The following is a 21,266-nucleotide window of genomic DNA, read 5'->3' on the forward strand; positions in this document are numbered from 1 at the left end:
GTTCTTAGTGTGTATGTTACGCACGTATGCTGCCATACTGTATGCCATACTAGTATTGGTGTCTATTGGTATATGTTGTTAGTCGTGTATGTACGTGAGTGTAGAATATTTGCCTGTGTGTAAGGTGTTTGAGCGCATAAGATGTTAGCATGTGTATGGCAAAACCTGACAAACCCCAGGCACCAGGTTGCGCTTATATAAATCCATGTACATGCCCCAATAAATATTTATTAGCATGAATATGGTTTAATATGAAACTGTGAAATGTAATCTCTGAATGCAGTAAAAAGCAGAAAGGGTAGTGGTTAAATATACAAACTTAAGCCTTGATGGTGCAGTAAAGAAAAGGTGTGTTTTATGTCGTATTGCCCCAATTAACACTTTTTAACACAATTAAACTGCAGACCAGATCTGTCAACTTTGGTACAAGGCAATGTATTGTAGGGCAAGCTCTCTGGGGTTTTCATTTCATAATGTATAGTTATATAAGGGAGACAAAATGTAAAGGTCTACTGCAAGCTCCTTCTCTGGTCAGAAGACCTCTCCGCGCTGTTGTGAGGCTTTCACGTCTACAGTTCTCAGTTACAATTGCTTTATTGAGGTTTTATGATCAATGTTACTGCCTTAAAAACAGTTCCAACTACATGCAGTTTAGTAAGCTTTATGTAAAGCTATATAATATAGGAACATTTTTTATAATTTACATTTTATCCTCATGGGACATAAAAACATTGTTCAAACAGTAAGAACAAAATAATGAAGTGTTAAATACCTTTCCTTGCACAATATCTAAATGTCCATCTGGGTTATCTTTATGCTATAGGCTCTTTAGAATACTTGTTTTATGTCATTCATTAGTTGTAATACATATTTTCAGGGCTACACTAACTGCACCTTATTATGAGCTGCAGCTTTGTTCATGCTCAGCTTTCTGCTACCACGTAGTACTATATCACATATGTACAGATGCTGTTTCACATATCAGGGTTCAGATACATTCACTGATCTAGCATCTTAGCCCATGCCTTCAAATACATTCTTGCACTTATTACAGTATATTATAATCCTTTGCAGTACAGCTGAAAGCACAATGTGCCGGATTTAGAGACCAAATCCCGGGATACTTTATTAATATGATCTGTGTACTCCCTTTGTGATTAAACATGATGCTGTAGTTGGTAAGTTTACTACCAAACACATGTATCCTTATTTTAAAACAACATGCAGTGAATGACTTGAGGTTAAAAAAACCCATCATATTTCAGTTTGCATTGATTCAAGTGACAGCAAAGCCTTTGAACCCTCAGCAATTTTCAACAAACTTCAAGGGAAAAGCCCCTTCATGACTTGGACGGGCCTCCTTATCCCAAGGTTTATTATTATTGTTATTATGTTGTATTTATATAGCGCCAACAATCTACGCAGTGCTTAATACAATACATATATTCAAGGGGTATGACAAGACGAGAATTGACAGACTAAGACAAACCGATACATTAGGTGGAGAGAGCTCTGCTCGCAAGCTTACAATCTTGAGGGAATGAGGTGACAAACAGGTTTATTCATTTATTTAAAAACCTACTTTACAACTTGAAAAATGTAATGATCACATGGGACCTGGAAGCTACAAATTTGATGGTGTTATGTGTTAACAATGCTTTTGGACATACATTGTATGTAATAGGGATGTTCCAGTAAATAAAAAACTTATTTATCTATCATCTGCATAACATTCCAAAACATATAGTACAGATAACAATATTAAACAATATTTACAGAGAAAGATTTAAGTATAATGAATGGTCTTTTCGATTAATATTCTTTCATTAAAAATAATGTATAAATACGTTAGTAAAAGACTGATGCATGTATAAAATAGGAAACAACAAAATATGTTTAAGTATAGTCGCCCATGAAACATTTGAATATTTACATAGGTAAATTTCATATCTTTCATCATAATGAAATAGTTATTAAATATCCTAATTTTCAGGAAATGCATGTTTGACATGGTTGCATCCTAATGAGCTCCAGTAACCTTCATCTAAGAAGCACTTGATAATCTAACATGTATAATCTCACTGGAAACGCATTAAATCTAGTGTTGTTGCACTTGTGTAATTTCTGAGTAATCCCGGATGTTTGCCATATAGCTGTTTGAATTACAAATACATGGCCAAAATATATAGTTCAGATCTAAAATGTATTGCCATAGGCTTCTGAAGTTGTTGCAAGGAGCTTGTTCAGCTTTCCATTCATAATTTTGGATGATTTCCAGTAGGTTACATTTTAGATCATTGCTCCACAACAGTTTTTAGAAAATCTCACCCACCAAAAAGTGTTCAAAGAAAAAAACAAATGTACTTTATATAAGAAATTAAAGCAACAGTTCCCAGAGGTTTCCATATTGCAAAACTTAGTTGATTAAGTGTTTGGTGGTTCCTTAGAACATTTTATAGTCCTTGTCCTTAAAGAGCACTGCCAAAATGTGCGTTTGTGGTGAATCCAAGTTCTTTTTAAAGTGCTAGGAATAAGAGTTTTATGATCCTTTTAATAAATTATTCATATTACCGACGTTAATTTTTTAAATCTATGTAGCTGTAGAAGTGATTTGCATAAGGATTACAACCCATAACTCGCTCAAAGCTCTTGCGTATGTAAGGTCCGAAGGCCACGTGTGAACAGGCATTTGTAGGCTACAATGACATGATCCTGCTCCGCATACCAGATGGTTCTTCTGAGCTTCATTTTATGCATCAACAGGATATGTATTTATGACATAAATGAATCAACAACTGTTGCTATACGATGGGGGCTTGTATTTGCATGATCCAAAAGGTTTTCTCACCTGCTATTTGCAATGGCACACAAACCATGCTAAACAGTTTAGTACCATCGCAGTCAAAGTGGTGAGCAAGCAGATACATAATAATTACTGTATTGGCTCGAATATAGGCCACACTTTTTTCCCCCACTTTAAGTCTTTAAAGTGGGGATGTGGCCTATATTCGGGGTCTAGCGCCCGACGCCCGGGACATGCAGTTCCGGGCGGCGGGCAGGCAGCAGGGTTAGGATACAGATCCCCCGCAGCGGTGCAGGGGACCTGCATCCTACTCTCTGATATGCTGAGACAGCCTCCCCTGCCGGCACTTTCCATAGGGGAGTGCCGGCACTGGAGGTTGTCTAAGCACATCGTGCAGACGTTCACCGGCAGCAGCGATGCGCGTAAACAGCCTCCGCTGCCGGCACGTCTGCACGATGTGCTTTAACAATCTCCCTTGCCGGGAATTCCCACGGGGGGAGTCCCGGCAAGGGAGATTGTTAAAGCACATCGTGCAGACGTGCAGCCAGCGGAGGTTGTTTACGCGCATCGCCGCAGCCGGTGAACGTGCGCACGATGCGTTTTACCTCTGCCCCCAAGACTTACCAGACCAGACTCCCGGGTGTCTTGCGGGGCCGGCGGGGGAAATCTACGCAATACGTGTATACGCGTATTGCATAGATGTCCCCCGCCGTCCCCGCAAAACACCTGGGAGTCTGCTCTGGTAAGTCGGGGGGGGGCAGAGTGGCAGCATATCTCGGGGGGGGGACAGTGGCAGTATATCTCGGGGGGTAGGGGCTGTGCCAGCATATCTTGGGTGGGGAGGACAGTGGCAGCATATCTTGGGGGGGCAGAGTGGCAGCATATCTCGGGGGGGGGACAGAGTGGCAGCATGTCTATTAAAAAAACTTTTTCTTTAAAAAAAGCACCAAACTTTTAGGGTGCGGCCTATATCCGAGCCAATACGGTATATACGGTATATGTGTGCATGTTTATTGGAAGGAACCTTCAGATCCCTGTTTGTTCTCGCAATATATCTGCTGCCAGCATGCTTATGTTTAAGTGTACAGTTGAGATATTCATTGAGAACTCTCATGTTTACAGTTGCAGCGAGACTTCCACAAGAGAGAGAGAGAGAGAGAGAGAAGCCTGTGCCTATGGTTGCTATATGCTCCACTCAGAATACCTCCACATTCAGCATACAAAGCCGGCACAATAAGAGTTAATTCTTAACTGTTACATAACACAAAGCCTCATAGTTATTGCCATAAAGACAAAAAAGCTTCATAAAACTGTTTTAATGTGATTTAACATTTAGGGAATAAAATAACTGATCTTCTAGCTTTTTTTTTGCTTCACACACTTGAGAATGCAATAAATGTTTTGTGCGAGCGCACCATTAAAAAAAGGCATCCTGACTGCTTAGTCACTAAGAAGGAAGACCGGTCCCAGGTGACAACTAAAGCTGAGGGGTAAGATGTAGATTTAAGACCTCCCTGCATCGATGGTGAAGTCCTACATCTATGAAAGGCAGGTCAGCTCTCTTTATGAACCAGTTTTGCGAGCTGCATTCTGCTCAGGATGGCTTACCCGCTTCGAGCAACTACTGCTGTGGGTTACGACTGCACAGATACTCTTCCAGCTTGATGCGTTCTTGCTTTCTAGTTGATTCCCGAAAGGTATATACGATCTGCTGGATTATTAAAGTATAATGTAACAGGTGACATTATACTTAATTTGCTAATTTTGCTAGTTTCCCTCTGTCTAGCAGGCTATGGCTCAAGTATTGGGAAAAGTTTTATATGGCAGGACAGTTTGCGTTCTCTGCTTTTGAACTGATGTCACACTTTCCAAGTCAGATAAATATTTTTTGTTTCTGACCATATGTCTCTAAAATAACTTTGGTTAGGTCTCCACTGTCTGTAAATGCTCTAATTGGTTGACCACATCAAGGCTTTTCGATTTCTTTTGTCCATTGGCTTTGACTTGCAATGATTTTTTAACAGAAGATCTGCAGGAATAAACATCAAATGTTATACACCTTATAATAAGTAATGTATGTAGACTGGCTGTGGCAAACACCCTTTTGTCCATCTTTGAAGTGGTTAGTTTAACTTGTTACATTTTTGTCAGAAATATTCATATGAATGGGGCGTCGATTCTAACACAATGAAAGCCGCGCTTTAACATTAAACCATTGCAATGTTGACACCTATGAAATTATTAAAAATAAGTTCAAACATAACTGCCAGAAGTGAAGGTCTGACTGCTTGACGAAAACAGGCGGTGGGAGGTCATCGCCTGTATGGTAAGCAATACAGTTTTTTTATACAAATGCTAAAAACAATTGTGCAAACCATATTATGAATAGTATTCCCTATATATGAAACAAATGAGACGGTATAGCAACTGGGCAATTTCTACTTACTTTGCTTCTTCAAATTTTTTGTCCCTGTAAAAGTTGCTCTTTTTCATCAAATACAATAGCACAAGGTCACAGAAGAATGCCCCCTGCAAAGTAAGTGAACTGGTGAATATATATATATATATATATATTATTTTTTTTTGATAGAGGTAAAACATGTGAAACACCCAGTGGGTCTGAATGGGTTTAAACATGCACAAGACGCCTGATGGGTCTGAATAGGTGCCTAGACCCCGAAAACACCCCCTTAGGTAGGTAGGAAAGGACCCAAAGAAAGAACCAACGCTGAGTGTAGGAGCAGAATAGGGTTTATAGGTAAGGCTGTGAACAACTGTAGAATAAAGCAGGAGCTAAAGGTGGTTAATAGATGGCAAAGTATATCAGTAGAGAAATAAACTGCCCAAGGGTCCTTAAACTACCCCCCCCTCCCAGCACTTAAAGGAGTTGAGCGGGTAAGCAGCTCTGATGATATTTAAACCCCCTCCCTTGAGAAGCAAATGAACCCCCCGCACCTGAAGCAAACGAGTAGATCGACCAAACGAAGCCCCATCTATCCCCTTACCCGTGAAGCAAAGAAGTCATTTGATCAAACGAAACCCTCGCACTTGACGCAAACGCCCTTCCCTTTACGCGAAGCAAACTAGCTCGGATCCAACAAAATCCCCCTTTCCCCCGCAGAAGGAACAAACAAGTAGTTTGACCAAACAAAAACCTTCCTTACCCACCCACACGCAGCGCAAAAGAGTAACTATCACCAAATTAAATCACACCCTTCCCCCCAAAGCTCGTGAAGCAAACAAGTAGCTCAGTGAAGCAGCTCCTTGAAATGAGCTCCCCCTCCCTCTCTGTGCAGCGGCAGGACGCCGGGGTAACAAGGAGCCCCTGGGAGGGAGAGACTAAACACCCTGCACCACGCTCAGTAGTAACCAGCCCACAAATGTAACACCCTCAAGAATGCAAACGTAACATCCTTGGAGGGGTTGATGCTGAAAGGGGGTATAAATACTCCCTAAGACTCCTCCCACAAATACAGGCTGTATACTGCCTTTACAATTGAAAATAAATTGAATCAGAATTTAGAAGCCGGACCACATCATCACCTGATGATCATTTTGGCAACAGACTGCCACAACAATGTTAATATGCACCATTAAGTCCTACACACATTCTCCAGTCTTGCAGTTGCAAATCCTCCTGGAACCTCAAGTACACCACATTAATATTGCTGAAAGATCTACAGTATATTGAAAGAATAGTTAGATTTACAAACCACTTGCTCTATGTGCAGAACATCCTATATTAGGCGCACCAACTCATGCTGTGATGTCTAAATTTTACATACCACACCCATCAGTGCCAGCCCAGAACCAATGTTGATTATAGTAGGAATGATGTTAAATTTCCCAGCCTGTAGAAAAAACATAGTGTGCATAAGTAACAGAACTCTCTTTGAAAATGAACATGTCTCTATTATATGGAAGATATTTGGTAATCTAGGCACATCATGATATAGTAAGTGGAGTAGCAGTAGTAGTAGAGCTTATATTAGAGCAAGAAATCTGTAGGTGAGAACTATAAGAAATACAGTATGCATATGTTTGAGCTGGTAATATTACTGTCTATGTTTGGATGATAGGTCCAAACAGGCTTTTATCCATGCAAGCCTATGCTATAAACCATAAAACCATCAGTTTTCCTCTATGTATCAAACAAACATCACAGGGGTTACACTGTTACACTGTTACTTTCCTATGTTAGGCTATTGATAATTAAATGAATACAAATGACTCCAGCGTTGATCAGAATATATTGACTAGTAGCTAAATAAAACAGGATAAGATCACATTTAATGAGACCTCTCTTGGAGCTCTCTGCTGCTCTCTTCATGGGGGGACCTGAAATGCTACAGAACTAAGATTGAAGAAGGGCCTTGTGACTAGTTTAGATCTTTTTTTATGAGGAGGTAGGGATATAGGGGGTAGTAGTAAGAAGTAGGTTAGGCCACTCAGCAAATTCTAGTCAAACACTGCCCTTAAAAATAAAAGTTATCAATTGGGGCCTCCATGACAGATCTAGAAAGTTCCCAGATGTGCTGGGTTACCTTCCCATTAACCATGATGTCAAAGCGAATGCCGTAAGCTTTTATCATTGTCCTATAATCTGTCCCGCTTGCATCACGGTAATATTTTGCAAATCTGGAATCAAAACAGAAATATCTTTTTCTGGCACACAATTTAACCACTATAATAAAAAAAATGAAAAGCAAAAAAGTGGTAAAATATTTGAATACATTAGTGTTACTTTAATGCATACAGTAGGTGAAAGAAGCAATTGGGTGGGGGGTGTCCTCCTAGCTTCATTCCCAATACTCCCCCCATTATCTTGCCAGCCTTTTCTCTTCCCTTCGTCACAACCCATCCTTTATTTTTTGACAAGTAAGATTCTACCCCCAAGTGAGTTAATAATAAAGCAGTGGCTGGTGGACCCAGAGTTGACTGTGGGCCCCTAAAAAATGTCTGGAGCCCTCCCATACAATAACTGTAAGTGATCTTGGACTGTGCACTTGTGCTTATCCATTTGACATGCAAATACGCAACTACAAAGGGACCCCCTGGAGAAGACTCTATATATACTAATGGCGGCCCAAAGAACCTGCGTAATCTATTTATGGTTGTGCCACTTACGCATGCTGGGTTGTAAGGAGTTTGCCAATACCTGAAATTGTATCCAGAAGACACAGATTTACCACTCAACTTGCTATCCAGCCGAGTAAAATCGTAGTGAGGATGGCATTCTGATGCATCCTTGTCCAGGTCACAGTCCCATTCAATTTGTATTCCAATTACTCCACCCTGATAAATGACAGACATGTTAAGTACTAAACATGACTCTATAAACACATTTGACCCATACAAACTAAACAAAACATGCTGACGTTGCATGCACATGTATTAAGTTAGTTCACATTAAGAGTTTAACTGATTGTCTTTGGGAGCTTCCAAATATTTGTTAACATGTCTGTAAAGTTCATCAGCAAATATCGCAGACACTAAGACTAAGCCCATAGGGCACTTATTTAAAAACTGCCCTCTTTTTCCTTGCACCCAACTAGTTTTCTACATAAATCAAACATAATTTCTGTAAATTGAAAAACAAAATGTTTATTGCATTACATACTTTCCTTCATGATGTCACATCCTGCTCATATTAAGCTTTGACATCATATTACATCCCATCTAATCTAAGGCCTGGCCAGGACACGTGTGCTAACCATGTTTTACTGTAAAATGTGCACTGAGCTTGTGCAATCAATCAAGTTATAATCTGCTGGACAGGGCTGTTGGCAAGTGGCGCATAACTCCTGGTCAGCACTATCCCATTCATATCAGGGCAACTGGCAAAAACAAAAGTAAAGCATATGCCGCACAACACTGGGGTAGAAAAACCTAGGCACTTAAACTCCTCTAAACTTGCCTAAAGTTAAGTCAAGACACTTCCTTGTTGTCTGTGGCTGTAGTCCTATCTCTGGCATGTTACAAGATCCTGTTCAGCATGTGACCGGGTAAATGAACCCATATAATATGGAGGGGAAGTTAAGGGAGGGCAGTGAAGAAAGGGAAGGAGTCTGAACAGCCAATCAGAGCACACTCTGTGACCAAAAGCCCTCCGACTCTACCTCCCTGGGCACAGATGGATACTATGAGTAGAGCAGAAGATTACTGACTCTAACAACTGTAAGCCAAGGATAATTCATTCTACCTTCATCACAGATAGCATTTCTTAGTTTGGAATTCTCTACCACAGTCCCTATGCTGTCCAGATAATTTAGGACCCATTGCAACGCCCAGTTAGCTTTTCCTTAAATGTGTTTAATGTTTTATTGTTGCATGATGTATCATAATAGGGTTAAGTTTTTGACACCCCCAAAATAAAAGATGATGATGAAATGAAGATATTTTGTACACTTTTTGTAATAATATCAACTTTATTAACTACAATTTTACAATATATCTGCACTTCTGACAAAACACCACAAGGTGGAGACTTACAGCTATATAGAATTGGATATCCCTAAATTAAGTACGTTTTACCTAAATTCAGTGGGTAAGTAAATATCAAGCTGCTGCTGCATGTGATTCATGACTCCCATGATTTGTAGAATGGCTCTGCCTTTTCCAGGGCTGCCAGAGAACCATTGTCTGCTACACATTTTAGGGCCTTCAACTTTGGAATAATCACCAAAGACGTCTAAGTGCATTTGCGGTGGCAGTTCAGTGCTGATGTGATAAATGCATGCATGTCAATGATTAATCTGCTACTGATTACGTATGGAGCCCGCTAACCTTACATATTTCTAAAGATCTTTGGTGTTTAAAGCAGAACCGGCACTGAATGCATGTCCTGAAAAGATTTACCAGTCACTCTTTATGCACTGAAGAGCCAAAAGAACTAGGGTTGTACATTAAAATATTACCTTATATGAGAAATCTTCTCACAGACCAAACTTAGCCTTGGCTAAACCCATAGTTTATTTTGCACTCAAAATGCCGGTCATAGATATAATGTTTATTTATTTCAGTCCCATTATTGATTTGTTATATAGGAGAGCCTCTATTGGAATACTTTTGTACATAATCTAATTTTCACTTTTCTGTTGTATTTTGTACAGTCCACCATTCCTACCCAGCAACATGCCGACACACAATTAATAAATAAATAAACTAAATAAAAACCCACCATTCCTACCTAGTAATAAGCTGACCCAGAAGCTAGAATGTCTTCCTTTCCTAAAGGTAACAATACACGTTTTAATAAACTTTTATACTTTCTATCATGATTGAATGGATGTAGGAATTTTCTTGTAATAAAATTAAACTTTAAATTAAAATGCAATGTAGTGCATCTAATTTAAAGACTCTTTGGACATGGTGACTTTGAAGGGTAAGCTTAAAATACCTGATATTTACCTCTAATGCCATGTTGTGAAAGTCATTTCCAGCCCACGATACAATCTTCCCCAAGTGAAAAATGGGGCAGTAATGGTTGTCTTTACTGTAGCGACAGGATTTGAGAAAGGAGACATCATTCGTGTCCAATATGTTTGTCCTATGAAGAGAAATTGTGTTTGAGTTATGACATAATAGTTTATTTCTTTATCCATATATGTTTGCAATCAACCCTCTAACATCAGATTTGTGACCTGTCTTCATCAGGCTTATGTCACACAAAAAAAGTAATTAGACCGGCACTTACTTGGAAAAATTAAACTTTGGGAAACGTATGGAGTTTTTTATGTAGACCGTGAAATTCTCTGCCTTTTCCAGTAATGGCTTCCTGAATAAATAAACAGTGAATAAAACGCAATTTCAATAACATCAATAATTAAGATTTTGTTTCTTCATCAAGAACTACGACAAATCCAATTATGTTATTTTACATGGCTTTGTTATCAAATTTGGAATAATTGTGTAGACGTTAGGCAGGAGATAAATAGGACAAAATATTTTTTTTATTTGAGATTACTTATTAAATATATATTCCGTGTCAGTAAATCTAGTGTGATTACAGGCCAGGTTCATATAAACCTATTCTTCTCAGTGTACAATTTTTGGTTTCAAAAACCAAATGGCAAGGTCATATTTAAATACAGTAGACACAAATCCCAGTTCGATGATGTTAACCACCTTATGCAAGTGCAATAATAGACCTGGAATTCCCCAACTCTACAAGTTGGTTACTCTTCCTTGTGTTTTCTAACCAATTTAAACAAACATAATCTTTGTTTATCCATTGGGGCATGGAATTATTTGATTTAAGTGCTAATAATGGGATTGGCAAGTCATGTCAGCAGCATGTTAGCTAAAGGAGAACTTGACAAAGTCCAAACCAATTGCCAATTTATATTGATTTCTATTGATGTCTGGGTCCTAAAATTTATCAAGTAGGCCAGGTTTATACATCTGGCTCCTAACTTCTACACAAATTTGTCAATCCCAGAGTTAATGCTTAATAGATTAGTTAAGTGAGTTCCTTAAACTGCAGAATAATGTCATTTAACGCCATTTTCACCTTACTTTGGTTTCTTTTTCTTCTCCAATGGGCACCAAGCAAATATTTCACATATCCCTGTTGTGTTCACAGCTCCTGTCCTCAAGCAGCGCCCAGTCTTAACCCCTGTTAAACATTATAATGAAGAAATCCCTTTAGGTAAAGCACATTGTGGATATCAGGGGCGTACCTAGAGTATTTGGCACCCAGGTCAGATCCTGTTTGTGGCACCCTCTCCTCCCCAAAAAATGAATATTGGCAATAATATTTATTTCACAAACTTGTAAACTGTATGTCAACTGGAAAAAACTAGATAATAAATTATTAACTTATAAATAATACGTTTACATAAATAACATTTACTAAACAGATATGGTACAGCATAACCCCCATCACTATACACTGAACCAGATGTTGATGGTAGCGCAGCATAACCTCTATCACTCCCCGTGCCACCGCTGCCCAAACAACAGCCTGCCCGTGCCACAGCTGCCCTTAAAATAGCCTGTCCGTGCCACAGCTGCCCCTAAAATAGCCTGCCCGTGCCACAGCTGCCCCTAAAATAGCCTGCCCGTGCCACAGCTGCCCCTAAAATAGCCTGCCCGTGCCACAGCTGCCCCTAAAATAGCCTGCCCGTGCCACAGCTGCCCCTAAAATAGCCTGCCTGTGTCACCTCTGCCCCTGAAGCAGCCTGCCTGTCTCACCTCTGTCCCTGAAGCCCTGGATCGTCACCCCCACCCCCTTTAGGTACGCCACTGGTGGATATACATTCTTGTCTCAAAAATGATGTTATTTACATGACATTATTTACTAGTTAAGGTAAAAACCAGGCAACCTTTAACACGGGACCATTGTTAATCTTATTGTTAATCTTATATATTTGATATAATTTAATTAATGCAATTCCTCCTCTGGTTCTATTGCTTTCCTGTAAGTAATATGACTTATGCCATGCATATTTGACGTTTCCAGCACATATTGAGAGTTTATTAATTGGATTTAATACCATTGCCAGCTCTAACAGGTTCACCCTGTGGACAGTCGCTGTTTTTTGCACACACTGCATCGGGGATCCCAAAACTCTAGAAAAAAATGAAATATCAGATAGCCCCACAAAAAAGAGATATCAATATTAATTTAGTTACTGTGGCAAGCTTTAATGGATTAATCATGCCCTTGGGAGTATGTTGTTCTTACCTCTGCGCATGTTCCCTGCTTCTGGTTAGGTGTAACTATCAAGTTTGTTACAACAAAAAAAATGTTTTCTCCCTAAAAGAAGAAAACAATTTGGTTAACCTATAAATTCATTGGCTGATTATTAAGTTGTATCAACCTAAAGAGTCCTACTCACTTGAGGAGGTATTACGTAATCCACTACATCCCACAGTCTTTCTCCAAGTTCCGAGGTATTGGTAAAAGCTACTCCCTTCACTTTGGTAATAACAGAACTTTGGATGGAAGTGTCTGTGTCCTGGTAACCTTTCTTAACGAGAAATACCCACCTATGGTGAAAGGGAGCATCGGAGGTTACTATGAACACTCTAATCACTTTTTGTCACAAATTGCAATCATATTTATTTCTCTCAACAAGCTATTCATTACCATGCTGTGTGATAAACATGAGAGGGTATCTATGGATAAATATATTATCATTCATATGTGGTGATATATGAAATGATACCACTGCCTATCTTGCAAACCACTGACTGCAATCAATTTGGAAGAAACATACCGGTATATTTTATTAATCAAATCATGGAGTCTTTAGTTGAAGATGACGCTTGTCACGGAGCTGGTTAGTCCGACCGACTACCTCCGCTGTCTTGTGCTCCCTTAGCCCGGGACAACACACACTTTCCCCGGTTCCCAGTCACTAGCCGAGACTCAGTGTAGGGTATAACATTCAGAACGCTTTATTGTACACAGGCACAGGTATATATATCCATATAATCACATCAACACACAGAATGAGACGTCTGAGTAACATAACCGCCCCCTTTAGCTGGGGGATTCAGGTCTCCCAGGAACAATAGGGAAGATAACGGGATTAGCCTCTGATATCTTCCACCGATAGTCAGGCAGGAGCCCTGGCTGGGCACCCTGTGGAGATAATCCTGTCTGGTACACATAGTGAGGCAGGAGGCTATTCTAGCCGCCCAGCAGTTCCAAAAGTAAAACCTGTATGTCCTGGTACTGGGCCTGGCGGTGTGGGGGTAAACATAGAAACTGGGTTCCAGGGGAACGGGTGGTTGGGCTGTATAATATCCACAGCGGTGTGCCTGAAGGGACGAGTCCGTCACAACGCTTTTACATATGTTACATAATCTTATCGGGAACTCATAAGTTTTATCATCACATGGGAATATCTGAGATCTCAGTGGTCCTGAAAGCTTATTTTACATTTTGGCACAAAGGGGCAATAGAGCTACTGTATATCGCCAAGCCACATATAGATACTGCTAAAAATATTGTTTACATCAGAATTATCTGAATGGATCAGGAAGATCAGTGATATATTTACTTGGATGCTTCTTAATAACAATTGGCTATAATTAATAATGATCTTTGATTGCTGGGAACTTGTACTGATGCATGAAAACCACTGCTGTTCTGTGAATTTGCTTCACCTGGTGTTCAACCATTACAAATGGCTTAATTACACATTACATAATATGCCATGTCCAAATTAACATTTACCCTTTATATTTAAGATTTAAAGATTGGATGCATAACATTCTCTTGTCTCTAAAGCCTACTTAAAGTATAGCTCATGCTATTCACTATAGACATAAGTTTGTCATTGAGTCTATTGCACCTTTTTTGTCCACATTAACCTACATTAACCTTTTGTAACACTTTTGGCATTAAAAAGAACATCAGATTGCATCACTATTGATGAAAACACATCAATATGTAGATAGAGCCTTACTCTTATGAAGTTACAACATTTGTTGTTTTTGTAACACTAGCTGCAAAAGAATACAGCATAGACAGCATTGAACCTACATGGCCCCTGAAGGCTTAGACACGGCACTCTCTAGCCTACCTCTCAAATCCTATCTCCCTGACTATACCTTTTGCATCTCCTTCTCTAGCACATGTTCCTCTCACCCACCACTCTCCGTGTGCCTCAGTTCGCAAGCCTATACTCTTTTTTTAATTTATCTATATACCCTCTCTTGGTCGACGTATATCATCTTTTGGATTCTAGCACCACCTCTATGCCGACAACACTCTAATTTACCTTTCTTAAACTGACAACTCACCATCTTTTCTAAGAGTGCGCTAGAGTTGTGAAGCTGCAGCTTCTCCTAAATGTATTTTATTTTTCTTCTTCATTTACAAGAAAAGACACCTTTAACATCACATACAATGTTATATACACCTACACATCTACACTGTATCACAATTAGAATTTCTTAAAATCCCAACAACACAATATACCTATTTTACTGTATTGACTTTTTTATCATAGCTAGAAGTTCTATCTGGTGTGTTACATAATTTGGATGCAGTCCAACACAAGTCATTATTAAATATTATCTTGGAAGGGACACGATTATATATTTGGCTCTGCAGTCTGCAGCAGAATAACTTTTCAATGCGGTATACCTAACTATGGCGTTATGCAATTGAAATCCAGAATATATCAAAAGCGAGTTTCATTAAATTTATGAAACTACAGAAAAATAGAAGCTGGCGGGATCTATTCTAACATGCATAATAGTCAGCTTCTATGACACTGGGTCCATCAGTTTCTAGCATGATGACCATGCCTGCACCAATCGGCTAGAACAACAAAACGAAACAAAAATACAGTCCTGAAGGTCAACCCAATGCTTGTAAGTGTTTAATAATGTTCACATGGGGCAAAACACACCACAGCAGAACAAAAATACAGCTTGGCGTGTTTTGCATTTACATGTATTTAATCATAAGCTAATCACCACATTGTAAGCCATACTTCATATAGTAAATGTATAATCATTAGTCATTACTCCTCCCATACTAATTAAACAGCTGATTTAATTAGTAAATGGTCTTCTACAATATAAAACCCTTAGACTTAACTTACAAGGTAACGACAGGAGGAACAAGTGTAATATTCCTCAGACTGATAGCTAACTGGGAACAGAGGAAACAATTTAACACATGAAGTGCATGAGAAGTGAACACATGTGAATAGTGAATTAATAAATAGGTAAATTCTCTCACAGAACTCTCAAAATCAACCAATTGCATTTTACAATGTCGCGCTTACATCGTCATTTAAAACACGCTTCATTTTTGTTAGCAAAATCATGCATATTAAAAACAACCAACACGTTGAATTGAATTCCCATGAGGTCCAGCCAGACATACTACTTCCATGATGCTGGCTAAGCCGAAATTCGCGACTGAAACTGAACTTTCAGGATTCATTTGGCTGAAACCGAAAATGACCCACCCACACTAAATAGCCACACTTTTATTAAAAGTAAGTAACACACCAAAATTAGACACAAAAATCAACAACATTAATATTAATATATATGATTAACAGCAATCACACTCCTATTATGCCCAGGCATACCCAGATTCCAGCATGTACTGGCTGACTTGGCATGATAGGAATGTGATTGCTGTATCAAATAGAGGTGTCACGTTTTCACCCTTCGCTGGCTCATTCCCGTTTTCAACCACTAGTGGCCGCCCTTGCCACTCAGAACCACTCTGGCTGATTATCATGTTCAGGTGCACCTTGCTACCTAATTATCACAGCCTTTATAAGCCTGCCCAGCCCTGCAGTCAGGGCATTGATATTGAAGTTTGAGGACTACCTGTTTGGTTCCTGATCTGTTCCTGCTTTGGTTCCTGATTGATCTGTTCCTGCTTTGGTTCCTGATTGATCTGTTCCTGCTTTGGTTCCTGATTGATCTGTTCCTGCTTTGGTTCCTGATTGATTTGTTCCTGCTTTGGTTCCTGATTTGTTACCTGCCGTGTTCAACCACTAGTGGCCGCCCTTGCCACTCAGAACCACTCTGGCTGATTATCATGTCCAGGTGCACCTTGCTACCTAATTATCACAGCCTTTATAAGCCTGCCTAGCCCTGCAGTCAGGGCCTTGACATTGAAGTTTGAGGACTACCTGTTTGGTTCCTGCTTTGTTACCTGCCGTGTTCCTGAGTTGCGGCCAGCGCCCCACTAACTGGACTCCCAAGTCGAGTGCCCTGCAAGTGGGCTTCCTGCCGTGTGTGTGCCCCAACCAGAGGGCTTCTTGTCTAGTGACTTTCTTTGTATATATTGTTGTACCACCATATACAATACAACTCTTAATCCTGATCTTCTGTCTGTGGTTTATTCCTGCGCCTGTCTGTAACAACCCCAGGCCATCTCTGTAACAACCCCAGGCCATCATGCATCGTGGGGTACAGACAGAGCCCCTCGTATCCCCTGCACCTGGGCTCCTAATAGACCTGCTCCCCCGGTTCGTGACAAGAGGTCTGATTACAAGACTAAGATCCAGATCCCCCTGCAGCGCTCCTCTCTGGCAGCCTCTGCTGCCGGCACTTCCTTTGGGGGCTTCTATGACGGAGCGCCGGCATCACATGACCTTCCGGTGCTCCACCATAGAAGCCCTGCGGAAGAGCCAGCAACAGCAGAGGTTGTCTGAGCGCATCCCACAGCCGGTGAACGTTTGCGGGATGTGCATAGACAACCTCCTTTTGTGAAAGGACACTGCTAAAGTTACAGTCACTTTGGTAAACGTTTATGTACCCAATGTCAAGCAGGATGTCTTTCTGAGTAAAACCTTATGGTCACTGGATGGGTTCTTGGAGGGAGGCGATTTTAACCTACCTTTTGAACATCGATTAGGGGAGTATCCTTGGTCCCCCACCAAGGATAAAAAAACTTGTCTGACAACTTATAGATGACTGGGGAGAACAGAACCCCCAACATCATGTCTATACTTTTTATTTAAAACCACATACACACCTGTCATGGATATTTAGCTTATCACCTTAGCCAATGACATGGCCTGGTCACTGCCCAATCTATATTGACCTCTTATTCCCAACTGCTTGCCCTAGACAATAGACATTGAGGCTAAACGATGCCCTCCTCTACAGCTTGGATATTCCAGCCCAGTTGGGCAGGGACCTAGCTAGGGCTTTAAAAACCCACAGAATAACTAATGACATCCCCAAAAACAGGCAGTTCAAATGCCCAAAAGGCATTTGATCAGGATGACTGGTCCTTTCTTTGTCCCACTTTGGAGAGAGTGGGTCTGGGACAATTATGCAGATGATATGTTGTTTGCCATTTCCAACCTGCAAGTTTCCCTCTTAGTCCTACTAAATTAGTTTAAAATATATGGACAATGGTCTAACTTAAAAAATAATTGTATAAAGTCAAATGTCTTAGGCATAATCTTATCAAAGGCTTATAGGGAACTGCTGCAGAATACATTGACACTTCCTTCCCACACCTTCCTGACAGGCTGAATAATCACCTGGCTCAGTAGTCTTGAGGTTCTTGCCAAATGCATTTGACCCCTTCCTCAGCCCCCAAATAAATTCCCTGTAGCAGATGTCTCTCTGCATGTGATGCATTCACCTCCAGCCAGCTCTAGCACTGGCTCCGGTGAATGCTGCTTGCAGGGGTCTCTTTAGACCCCAGTGCACATGTGTAAAGTCTTCCTGTTAATGTCAATGGAAGTTCATTACAGATCACAGATAATATTTTGCAGCATGGCTATAATTTCTGTGTCAAATGATATTAATAGATAATGATGTTATGAAAAAAAGACAAGCTAAGATAAACAACTTAGCCAGGCCTAGACTGGCCATCTGGGAAATAGCCAATGGGCATACCTGGGAATTTATGGGGTCCAGCTACCAGGAGCCTACCCTTGCAGAACACAGCCAGGACAGCCCACTGACATCAGGGGGCATCTCCCAGAGTTCCCCAGTCCGAACCCAGAGAGTTCCCAGGTATGCCAGTGGGCCACTGGAGGCATACTCGCTGCTCCAGCACCAGATCATGCGTGCTGCAGCATGCGGTCAGTGGGTAGATCTGACCAGCCACAAGCTACGTGAGCTTACATTGCAGCCTCTCATATCCAGCTGTTGTGCGTAATTATGTCATTAGACCATCATCAGCCTACAATGTGCTAACGCTGCTTTGTTATGCCCAGTTCAGCACTGAAGTTAGCTGAATATGTAATTAATAAGGCAATCATGTGGATCTGGATCTTTCACCAACTAGCTAAATATACCAATTTCTTAAGAAATTAAGATTTCAAATATGGCTTGTAAACCATACACGTCTTACCCACGTACTTAATAGCCACAATCATATAATATTTATGTATACAATTCCAGTTTCTTAATTTTATATGATGGCCCAAAAAGGTATAAGGCCCAAAAATTTTATTCCTGAAGGTTATTTTGCTATTTATGTGCAGACTCAACACCTTCATGAATAAAGCTCAAGTTAAACAACTTATGTTATTGTAGCTGCGGAAGAATTGCAATTGATACTGGTCTCGTTCAGAAAACTTATCCAAGCGATTATTTTATCCTTGTGTTGTCCCATAATAACCCTGATCTGTCCTTGGCTTAATGTTATAAATAGAGACACCGGGATCAATGACTAAGCATTAATATTAACCTACAGAATGAGGTATATGTACAAAGCTATTTACCTACATCTAAGGAACATATCTTTATGCAACTTGCAGAACAGGTGAAACATAGGATCTAGCTTGGGAAAGCATTGGTAACCTTGCCGTGGGACATAACTACTTACATGGGAACTTTCTGGCTACGCAGAGCCCCCTAGCAGGAACGCGGGTAGGAGGTCCCACTGATGTCATAGGCAGTCCTACTGATGTCAGTGGGACACACATAATTGTTGGAGAGGAAATGGGTGGGATTGGGGCGTGTCGCAACGTGGGTCCAGCGTCCCAGAGTTTCCCTGTAGTGACCCGAAGACCCGGAGAAGCAGCGCTTCACCAGGAGTCTCCAGGCAAAACTAGACGAATTCCCAGGTATGAGTAACATGAAATATATCCTGTAAAATCTTTTTCTATTCACCTATATAATATCCAATTCAATCAGTAAACACAATCTTGCGCAACAATACATCATGTCTTACAAATTGGAATATTTTATATTGTTCTTAGACATAAAATAACAGAAGATGAAAATTAAAATTATTGATACCATTTCATAAATTAGCCAATATATTGAACCTTGAGATTTATGGATTCTTCAATTTGGTCATCTAAGTACATAAACAGGTTATATCAGCCCTACCTACCAGCAAGGTCACTGATGACCTTTAAAATCTCTCCACCACTTTTATATTGTAAAATATTATCTGAATTGTCATAATTAGATGTGTGAAAAATATTTAAACCTTTATTGTTGAAACATGCCATTTTAATTGTGAACTTCTGGGTCGATTTTATGTATATACCTGCCCATTTATACCCATTTAAATAACACCAATTCAAGTATTAATAACTATATTGTCAAACAATCATTTTAATATTAATACAACTAATTAATTAATATAAAGGGAACATGATTATTTTAAAAGCTTATTTTGGATACTATAATGTACAAGTTTGTAATGTATAGATTGATATTCTCTGGGGTGCAACATCATTTTAACTAGCTTTCTACACAGGTAATCCCCAATTTACAATGGGATTACATTCTGATGAACCCATCATAAATTCAATATAGTGTAAATGGATTTCACATATCACTACATGTACTGGACCTGTTTCATTCTTGGGTAATCAGGCCAATGTACTGAATGAGCACTAATATCGCACAACTGTAAAGTTGAAATATTGTAAACAAAATAAATGCCAATATCAATCTGTCATCTATCTAAACGTAGTTTAAAAATAATGTTTCATTTGTACATAGTTTGCAGACAAAGTGAATAATTGTGACATTGCAATTCATAATTTTGGATATACTGAGTCTGTGAAGGCAGAGGATAACGTTGTTCTATATTCAGAAATCTGATCACAAATATAGACTATGTTATCTGATAATTAATGTATACTGTCTTCATATCGATCTGCATTGCATGGAACACCTGATGGCAAGCACAAAGATGATTTCATTCACACTGCATTCTAGATTTTCAGCACAGCGTTTTCAACAGAGCACACTGCAATATGTGTATATATGAGAGAGAAAGCTGTATAATATAAACGAGTTCTTACCCCACTAGATAAGCCAGAATGGACAGCTGCAAACATCGAAATAGGATCCCAATCTTTTTGTTCTTGGCAATAACATATTTTTCAGTCTTATAGTCAAAAAGTGACAGGAACATGCCTTTCCAAGCGACCTGCCCCATTCTCTCTGTTCACATTGCAGCAGTGAAGAAGACAGACAGGCTAAAAGAATGCAGCTCTGACTCAGGCACACTGAAACATTAGATACACCAAGTTGCTGAGGCTATATAGAAGGCATGTGGTGAGTTCCTGCTCAGTCACTGCACAGCCTGCTTCCAGCAGAGAACTGCTAGTAGTATGCATATGCACAGCACAGCACGCGGTGTCAGTCACAGGCAAGCCAGTGACATCATCGGAGACTATTATAACATGGTATACATAAAATAAATAACATTTAAAATATATATTGTTATGTGTGTTTAGCTTTTCTGTGTAATTTTTTTCTTAGCTGTTTGTGACTAGTCAAACACTACATTGTGTATGTTTATGTGTCTGTAAGCCATCTAACTGGATAGGACTGGTCTAAGTATACAGTTTTTGTGATTGGAGGAGCCCCCCAATAGACTCACTGTCAAGGGCCCCATGTAGTCTTAAAGGGGCACTCCAGCAATTATATGAACTTTAATGCATATAATAGCAAGACGACCCCCCAAAATCTGAATATTAATTTAGGAAAAAAGAAGGAGGCTGAATATAAGACGACACTATAGGAAAAACGTTTTACTACT

The 21,266-nt window shown here is 39.8% G+C and overlaps 1 protein-coding gene across 1 annotated transcript; it reads right to left on the minus strand.

The window, feature by feature from the left end:
• Positions 1 to 4,726: 4,726 nt before the first annotated feature.
• On the minus strand, positions 4,727 to 20,660 carry LOC149286064 (P2X purinoceptor 5-like). The gene is made up of 12 exons (XM_089494406.1): positions 20,524 to 20,660; positions 12,646 to 12,796; positions 12,492 to 12,563; positions 12,301 to 12,376; positions 11,321 to 11,420; positions 10,500 to 10,580; positions 10,214 to 10,352; positions 7,962 to 8,098; positions 7,348 to 7,441; positions 6,589 to 6,654; positions 5,250 to 5,332; positions 4,727 to 4,832 (listed from the first exon to the last, which is right to left on the minus strand). Exons 1-12 carry the CDS (start codon positions 20,658 to 20,660, stop codon positions 4,727 to 4,729), a joined length of 1,242 nt encoding a protein of 413 aa, XP_089350532.1.
• Between the last annotated feature and the right edge of the window lie 606 nt (positions 20,661 to 21,266).

Source organism: Sceloporus occidentalis, unplaced genomic scaffold (genome assembly GCF_023333645.1).
Source record: "Sceloporus occidentalis isolate IW3139 unplaced genomic scaffold, rSceOcc1.0.p SCAF_72, whole genome shotgun sequence".
NCBI lineage: Eukaryota > Metazoa > Chordata > Lepidosauria > Squamata > Phrynosomatidae > Sceloporus > Sceloporus occidentalis.

What these genes read in the sequence shown, in the direction of transcription:
- LOC149286064 (XM_089494406.1), bottom strand. Translation starts at nt 20,660, where the DNA reads ATGGGGCAGGTCGCTTGGAAAGGCATGTTCCTGTCACTTTTTGACTAT. An exon ending in ATTCTGGCTTATCTAGTGGG is followed by an intron (nt 12,797 to 20,523) that starts GTAAGAACTCGT and finishes CTTTCACCATAG; the next exon opens with GTGGGTATTTCTCGTTAAGA. An exon ending in AGCAGGGAACATGCGCAGAG is followed by an intron (nt 12,377 to 12,491) that starts GTAAGAACAACA and finishes ATTTTTTTCTAG; the next exon opens with AGTTTTGGGATCCCCGATGC.